The 9092-nt window shown below is 41.8% G+C and overlaps 1 protein-coding gene across 7 annotated transcripts in view; it reads right to left on the reverse strand.

Moving 5' to 3' along the window:
* The window catches only part of CAPN7 (calpain 7), a 36935-nt gene extending 28752 nt beyond the window's left edge, over window positions 1-8183 (reverse strand). For 3 of the 7 annotated variants that reach the window (XM_050938368.1, XM_050938373.1, XM_050938367.1), the window contains exons 1-5: window positions 8010-8183; window positions 5340-5448; window positions 4372-4529; window positions 2262-2329; window positions 1034-1234 (exon numbers count right to left, since the gene is read on the reverse strand). In XM_050938368.1, coding sequence (XP_050794325.1) covers window positions 1034-1234; window positions 2262-2329; window positions 4372-4529; window positions 5340-5448; window positions 8010-8111 — 638 coding nt within the window. In that variant the 5' untranslated portion in view covers window positions 8112-8183. Of the gene's footprint in view, window positions 1-1033; window positions 1235-2261; window positions 2330-4330; window positions 4530-5339; window positions 5449-8009 lie in introns of those variants that run through there. The other 4 variants (XM_050938369.1, XM_050938370.1, XM_050938372.1 and 1 more) reach the window with 4 other exon arrangements.
* Between the last annotated feature and the right edge of the window lie 909 nt (window positions 8184-9092).

Below are 9092 nucleotides of genomic sequence, written 5' to 3' on the forward strand. Positions count from 1 at the left end.
TAGCCAAAAGTATAGGTACGAATGATAACACTGGATGTATTTATTAGTGTGTTTACAAGGAGATAGTCAAGTGCACACAAAGCTAAAGATGGGCGCTATTTTAGATCAGGAAGAATCAAGAAACATGTACAGGTCAGATGTGACCATTCCAAGTTTCAGTGACCACTGCTGAACAATAGGTAGTCAAAACAAACAACAACGATATTTTCAAAACAAAAAGATATGTAGGATTTAAAGCAATGTGAAATTCTCTTTGAAGCTTTAGAAAAGTTTACATTTCACAAATATCAGTTAAGATAAAAAAGGAAACTTGTTTTTAAAACGAAACTGGTTCATTCAACTGTCCAACTTTTCCTGCACGAAGATATTTATATTGTTAGGGCCTGATCCAAGCCCATTGAAGCCAGTGGAAAGACTCTCACTGACTTCAGTGGGCTTTGGATCAGGCCTTAAGTTTTTAGGACCCAAACCTGCACAGAGCTGTCTGACAAGGAGCCATCTGTGTTCACTTACAAAGAGTTTTTTTTGGGGGGGGAACATGTTAGCTTTCAATACAGTAGAACCTCAGTGTTATGAACTGACCAGTCAATCACACACCTCATTTCAAACGGGAAGTATGCAATCAGGCAGCAGCAGAGACGGTTTAAAAAAAAAAAAAAAAAGCGAACAGTACTGTGTAAACCATCAATTACTAAAAATATAAAGGGAAAGCAGCATTTTTTCTGCATAGTAAAGTTTCAAAGCTGGATTAAGCCAATGTTCAGTTGTAAACTTTTGAAAGAACCATAACGTTTTGTTTAGAGTTATGAACAACCTCCATTCCCAAAGTGTTCACAACTCTGAGGTTCTACTGTACTGTGGTAATGAGTGCTACAGAAATATTTCTCCCACCTCCTTAAAAAGCAACCAACAAAACTAAATCAAAATCACCCCTCCCTCTTTCCCCTCATAAAACCCAGTTATGTCTCAATCTAGTGCTTTGCAGTAGATTTACATGGATAATAAAATTTGGGAAAATTGGACTCTATCTTACCTGAGCACTTCAATCTCCTCTGTGGTGTATCTCTGACCTTGAGATTCACTAGCTTGCACTGTTCTGATTGTCTGTGGCTTATCATTCAAGGAAAAATCAGGTCCCAATGGAAAGAACAGTCTGACTGGCTGATTCGGTTTAGCTGCAGTTTGTCTGTCTTTCTGAGAAGACTTTGACATAGATTCTTTCAGTGCCTCTGCTCTAAAACAAATATTCTATGATTGTTTACAGCAACAACAAATGTATGGTTTAATATTTGCTTGTTCATGACTCCATATAATTAACATCAGATGGAAAGGCAAAATTTGATCTTGCTAAGGCAGTCACTTCATGTAGATGTGAAATGCACACTCAGGAAGTTCCTGATGCCAGCATCACTCTCTACTTTCTCCCGTAGTAAGAATGGCAAAAATACACCAAAAGTAATTAGCATATAAAACAATTTAGGCACAATTCATTTTCAAGCTTCTGTCACTTTTAGAATTATGCTAGTTGGAGGATTTACGTGAGACTGTAGGTATGTTTTGGAAGCTAAACATAAAAATCAAAATCCATTAGGATGTTCACTATTCACGTGGATATGAAGAGATTTAATTTATCATGTTGAGATGGACAAGGGTGTTGAAATAACATCTGCCAGAACTCAGCACACTACAGACCTTATCTTAATCTCAGCTACATTGTTGATTTATGTAGAGTTACTCTGGATTTATACCTGTGTAACTGAGATTGGAATCTAGCCCACTAAATCTACTATATATACACACTGATATACAAACAGATTAAATTAAAGGGTTCAATTTTCCCCTGCATCAAAGCTCCACTCAGTGCAGGGGAGGGGTTGGCTCAGTGCTGGCTCGACCCCAGCATTAGTTAGAGAAGCCAAGGGGCTGCTCTAATTTATGCTGGGGGGGACCTAAGGGACCTCGTATCAGCAGAGAACTCACATTATGAAACCACATTCCACTCTTAACCTGTCCATTCCCTACACCAGCATAACACCATACCCCTGGAGCAGTAGACACAGAAGCTGCTTCTGTCAGCTTTATGCCAGTGGGGAACTCTCCTCCAAAAGGAGAACTCTTCATGGGCCATTTCAAGCCAGAATCCATCCTCTTTGTGCTACCTGAGCAACACAAAATGGACAGAGTGGACCAGAGAATCCAGCTCAAAGTATGCATTGTAACCCGATGCCAATCGTTTGCATGAGTATTTTGTAAATATTCACCTATCCAGCGCTTGTCTAGCCAGCTGTTTGAGTTTTGATTGAAGGATTGCATCTGAAGTTTCATTAGCCTTAAGAGAAAAAAATAAAATAATAGGCACTGTAAACCTCACCTGTCAATCTAATTCCAGATGTGCAAGTTGTACTGCCAAATATCCACTAGTTATTTTTCACCTGTAGATTTTAACTTCAGAATTCCTCCAAATTTGTCTTTTTTAAACCAATCAATACTTCCTACACTGTTTAAAAAAAAAAAAAAAGGCAAACTCCACATACTAAGATAAATAAACCTGCTTCTCTCATTGTCTCATCTGAGTGGGTGTGCACAATATGTTAGAATGCAAGGTACCGTTTTAAATTTTTCAACATGGGAAGCACTGAATTCACACAGAATGCTGCGGGGAAAATAAATCAAGTTAAAATCTACAGGGGAAAAAAATACAACTATTAAAGATGTTATGTTAAAACACTATTGAACTTGAGTGTATCCCTTTAAGTTTTCCAACTGACTTTTCTGACACCCCCACCCCCAAATCAGAGAAACTTATGATACAAGTAAAAGAAATCAGAATACTTTCTTCCATTTTCAAAAAAAATCTTAAGCTTACAAGTTAAAGTCTCATTCCCAATTTTTCCTGGCTGGAAGGGGCGTGGGAACAGAGCCAGTGGAGGTTGAGAGTGGGGTGGAGAGTAGGGTAGAAAGTGACCATGGGAGAAGTGAGAAATGGAATATTCAGGCTGGAACAGATAACTTCTCCCTGCATATAGCCTGCACAGAAGAACAGACTGGTCTCTCCACCTGGATACGGTGGACAGAAAGCCCTACAGCTAAGGAACTAAACAGAACCACTGTAGCCAAGAGAGTGAACGGACAGTTTGTTTGGACTTTCTTTTACCTTGGAGGGGGAGAGGAACCTTCTTGCACTGCCTGCAATGCCAAAAGCATAAAACTATCACCTTGCTAAAGCAACAGATTACCCAAGGTGAAGGGAAACTCAGACACCAGCTGCATCTAATGAGGGACCCAAGCGAGAAGAATGGTTAAAGTGATATTAATTGTATGCACAATATTTAATCTAAAGATATGTGACAATGCCTGGTAACAGAGAGCAGGATACAGCAAAGACAACAAAATGATATACGACATAGGCAGAAAGGGCCCAGGGCCAACAAATCAAAGGGAAAAACATTTAGTCTTTGATTAGACCCTGATCCTGCAAAACTGAATGCAAGTGCTTAACTTCATAGCTTGTGCGGTCCTTTTCAATTCTGCGGAACTATTTACCTGAGTGAAGTCAGGCATGTGCGTAAGTATTTGCAGGATTCAGACCAAAACGTTTTAATGTTTTATGTAAATATTACCTTGAGAAATAGTAATGTTACCCTCCCAATATATCACATCACAAAAAATGGGCAGAAGAAGATAATCAGACTTGGTGAAGTTACATCATGATGGTGAGCTCTTCCTCTAATGAGTTAGTTTTGGCTACTGGACTTAGTATGAAAAAAGCAGTACCTGTAATATTATTTAGTCACACTTAAATACTAAAAGTAATTAGGCAATTATTTATTTCTATTTTAATTGGAATTAATTTGTACAGTGTTAATGTCATAAAAGAAGTTTAGTGAAAATCTGTAGGAATACTTAAGTTATGTTACGTGTTACTTAAAAAAAAGCGTATTTGCTTTTAATATATTAACAAAAAAATGTCTCCAATGACACATTAGAGGACCATCTTCTTGGAAGAAAATTACACTTTAAACTGTTTTAGCTTTCTACTGGCCACAGGCCATAGATTCCAAAAGAATATTCCAGCAAACGTATACGGTTTATATACATTTTAAAGAGAGTTTAGGAAGAAAAAACCCATATATCAATTTTACACTGTTGAATAACAGTGCAGGACCAAGTGACTGTAGCCAATGTATGCAAAGTATTTCTTCAATGGGATGTAGAGAATAGAAGGCAAATAAAACACCAAAACAAAACAAAACAAATAAAAATACAGGTACTACATTTTTAAGCCAGCCTCTAAAGATCAGTCACCTGTGTAAATGGAAGAATTTCTTACCAACACATAATTCCACTAAGTTAACTTGTAGCATAACATACTGTTTTCAAACAGAGTTCCACGGCTTCTGTGTACAATTCTATAGCTTCCTCTGCATTGCCCTTGTCATCTTCATCAAAAGCCTGTGTAACCAGGAAATGGGCACGCTCCAGGTCCAACTGCTGTTTTGACTTCAAGGGGTCGGTGTTCTGTGACTGAACTAGATTTAAAAAAAAAATAGCATTTAGCTAGCTATGATGGTTGTTTGGGTGGAAAAATCTTTATTACAATGGGCAAGCAAGAACACAATGGTCACATAGCTTATGTTTTGCTCACAGGCCAGAAACCAACACCACTTTTAAACATCCTGTCAGATTTTAAGCTAAAAGACACAATATAAGAAAGGAACAATATAGGAACTAGAGACATTGTCCCTCAGGGTACTCTGAATTTGAAATAAAAATAAGATTATATTGAACTTTAATACTATACATGGATTAATTGTTGTCTATAAAATATGGTGAGATCCTGTACTTCTTGTGGAAGAAACTCCTGTTGAGATAAATGAACTTGGTAAGACTCAGTGGGAGCTGTGTGTGTTGTAGGCACAAGCACCAATACTGCAATGAAATCACAAGTGGACCCATGAACAAACAGCATTCCACAAAAGAGCAGGAGTCCACTTATACAGATTTCAGTACAGACATGGGGCCTAAATGCACGTGTTAAATCTTGGCTTTTTTTTTTTTTTGCGTGCTATGGCTATACCATTTCCTCAAATTTACCATGACAGAAGTGCTCCACTTCCTTATGTAACAATATTTAGTAAAGTCTATCCATGTTAATATGAAATAATTCCCCCAAATAAGCTTCACTTGTGATGCCCCTTAGCATTTAGCTTACTCATGTGTTGGGGGGTTCTGGATATCAGATGAAATAGAGTAATTCAGCTATATGGTTGACAGGACCATACCTCTTCCTACTCAGTGAATCTAATCTGAAGTATATAATCAGAAAGCTCTTCACTAACCTGCTGAATACAGAGCCTGAACTCTCTCCAAGTACTCATTTATCTTCTCTTGAATATTTTCCAGGTTTGAGCCTGCCATTCCAGCATAAATCAAGGCTTGGGCAGCTTCCTGGTGGAAAAGTTAACATGCAATAAATCTGCTTGCTGCAGGAATAAGTCCTTCCTGCAAGATGGGGTTATAAGCTTGCAATGAGCTCTATGCAGGTGAACCCCTGGGCCTGCAAAACGCCACAATGACTTCAAGGAGGAGCTGCCTGCACAAAACTTGTTTCAAGTCACAACTGAGGCCTCTGTTGTTTTATCTTCCACTTAATATTTTAGTGCATGGAGTGACCTGCAAAATTAAAACGAGCTTCCTGAGAGTCTATAAAGCTATCTTTTAGGATTTGTCTATACTAGACCAGTGCCCACCTTAACCACGGCCACAGAGAGATGAGGGGCTCCATGCCTACAGATGCTCCAGGTAAACAAAATGAAAGTGTATTAGATATTCAGTTCAATGATTCCATAGAGTTTAAAATCATCAAATTTGGTGTAGATCCATTTATAAGCAGACCTCCGCTCTTTGATGCGTCACCGTTTTACTAAAAATATTCAGCTTATGAACGAGTATATACGGTAAGTATAATGAGGTTTGCACAATGAGAACCTGCAAGATCAGGCGCCAAGACATCTGTGCCCACCTGCAGCCTCGTTAATAATAATCAGACCATCATTTCTGATTAGGCAAAAGTCTTCAAAAGATAAGACTGATAAGCACCATTACAGCACAAAGGTAGCTGTTCAAAAGATGAACATCCCAAGCTATTTTATTGTAACTATAGAATGGTCATGCTGTCAGAGTTACTACTGCTAGTCAATAAAAAGTCTAGATAGAAAACAATCACTATTTTATAGTCAGTCTTTAGAAGCTTATTTCCTACTGATAGGACAAGTGTGCACCAAATAAAAAACAAAAAAATAGTGTGGATATTCTATAGATACCATAAAGCTTATGTATTACATCTGAACTGGACTAGAACTTGCCACTTCAACATAATCAAAATAATTCAGAAAAGTGTTGTGCAGTAGCTGCGGTCAGAGACTGGAAGTCAGGATTTTATTCTGAATGGCACGAATGTGACCCGAGACCATGGGCAGGTCATATAACCTCTCCATGCTAACCTCACACAGCTGAACAGCTGCTATTAAAACTGAGACCTCCGAGTGCAGTTAGGTTTGTAAAATGCTGTTAGATGAAAGGCTGCATAAGTATAAGCCAAGAATCATTATATGGGAATACACAAGTAGTATGTGGTTTGAACTCATCCCATTAATAACCTTTTGCAATGGGGCTTCGCCACTTCGGTTACTCATCTTATCATAAACAATACAGCTAAGACTAATTGCTGCTGTGTATAGTACTTAATAGCCCAAATCTGTTCATTTGCAGTTTTATAGCATACTTTGTTCTTAGATCTCTGACGTTAAACAGATACATCTTCCCACTTCGCCACTGACCAAAAGCAAAAATGTCTTCGAGGGCTAGCTGTGAAAATCACCACAAAAATGGAAGAAAAACATTGTATTTCTCTTCCTTTTGCAATGAGATCACATTAAGTTTCCTAATGTGCAATAATCTATAATCTATGAGGTTAAGTTTCTGTGGGCTAGAACTCCATCCACTCCCATTTGTAAGCAGCTTCCGGATGACAAGTCCAACCAGTTTTAAAACACACAGGTAGTTTATTAGTTTCCGCAGTCTAAAAATAACCTAGGGAAATCATATTTTTGAACTTGTATTTAAGAACACAGGTTACCCAGATCCATCATCACCCCTCACACCAAATGTGTTTTTTCTAAATCACCTCTGATCAAGCAAATGTCTCAAAGTAACGGCAAAGCCCCCCAGTCCTCAGGGAAGAAAAATGGGTGGGGATGAGATCAAAAGGAAACCCACTGCAAGCATAGCCATTCACTTCCCTTCTCTGTGAAGATGGGACACAAGTGTTTAATACTCTCTGCTCTGAGGAAGGCTGTCTAAATGAAGGGAGGGAAGACAAACAGCCATGAGATCTGATAACATACTTTCTCCCCTCCAAGCCACCATTTTAAACCTTGGCCTGCACTCAAGGGGGAGTCCCCCACTAAACAAACCCACCCCATCTGCCCCTCCATCCCCGCTTGGCAGCTATGACTAGGGTGACCAGATGTAACCCGCCGCAGCAATCCGGGGGAGGGTCCTTCAGTCGCTGACGGTCTCCGGTGACATTTCAGCAGCAGGTAATAAACGTTGCCGCCAAAGACAGAAGTACCCAGTGCCGAAGACCCAGACGGGTGCTACGGTCAGGTCACGGGACAAACTGCTTGAAATTGGGACGTCTGGTCACCCGAGCTACGATGGTCAGTGCCAAAAGCCCGGGCGATCTTCCAGTCCCCGCACAGTCGTTATAGGACTAACGCCCTGGGTGGAGGAGGAGCCTCACAGTGCGGGGGACACAGCTGTGAGCGATGTGTGCGGCCGGGGCTCATCCATGCAGTAGACAGAAACACCCGGGGCAGCTACATGGAATCCGGGAGGTAGGGAGCTCCCGGGAGGGGTCCCGGGGAAAACCGGCTGAGGCTGCGGCGGCAGGGGGGGTCGGGGTCCGGGGGCGATCCCGCTGCGGCGGCGGGGGGGGGTCCCGGCACCTTGTAGTAAAACGCCGCCTCCTGGTAGCGCCTGCCCTGGTCTCTCTGCACCGCCAGCTGGGCGAACTTCACCGCGTCCAGCTCTAGCGCCGCCGCGTCCATGGTCGGGTCAGACCCGACCCACGCTCGCTCCCTTCTTCCGCTTCCTGCGGGCGCCAGCTCCCGGCCGGCTCCACGCAGCGGCAGCTCCGCCTTGGCCGAGGCGTCCCCGACTCCGCCCAGCACGCGTGCAACCCGCTGCTGCGCATGGGCGGTTCGGGTTCTCCGGCAGGAGGCGGCGGCGGCTGCTGCTCAGCGTCCCCGGGGGGCAAAGCCGGGCGGGACTCCCCCGCCGGAGCCGGTGTGGTGGGCGGGCGGCCTTCCGCGTGTGCTGCCCGGTCAGCTGCAGGCGGGGCTAGGGGGGCAAAGCCTGGTTTCAGGTTACCGACTGGTCTGGAGCGCCCTGCGATTCAGTTTCGTTGGAGCTGGCAGTCAGCCCGAGTTTATGCTCTTTTCTATTTTGCACTGTAGAATGCAACGTCCAGTTTTCAAAGGATGCCTTTTTGCTTTTAATCACTTATTTTGCTTACTGGTTTAACCATGAGCACACTTTTTTGGTCCTTTTATTTTTTTAAATTTTACCATGTTTTTAAAAAGTTTCCGTGCAGTTTGCAGGCATTTCACTCTTGTGACTCTTCCTTTTAACTTTTGTTTAACTAGCTTCCTTATTTTTGTGTAGTTTCCGTTTCTGGGGTTACTGTGTTGGGTGGTCATGCCTTAAACAGAATACTGATTTTTACAGGACTATCCAGCTGAGAAAGCTAAATCTAGTGCTGATAGTCTTGTTTGCTGTATACATTTTATTGCTTTGGTCATGTTGTTAATCATACAGAACAGTCACTTTAACTAAAAATAATTGGAGATATACTAATCTCCTAGAACTGGAAGGGACCGGATCTAAGGTCATTGAGTGCAGCCCCCTGCCTTCACTAGCAGGACCAATTTTTGCCCGAGATCCCTAAATGGTCCCCTCATGGATTGAACTCAGAACCCTGGGTTTAGCAGGCCAGTGCTCAAACCACTGAGCTCTCTCTCCCATGTAAT

Source organism: Gopherus flavomarginatus, chromosome 2 (genome assembly GCF_025201925.1).
Source record: "Gopherus flavomarginatus isolate rGopFla2 chromosome 2, rGopFla2.mat.asm, whole genome shotgun sequence".
Classification (NCBI taxonomy): Eukaryota; Metazoa; Chordata; order Testudines; family Testudinidae; genus Gopherus; species Gopherus flavomarginatus.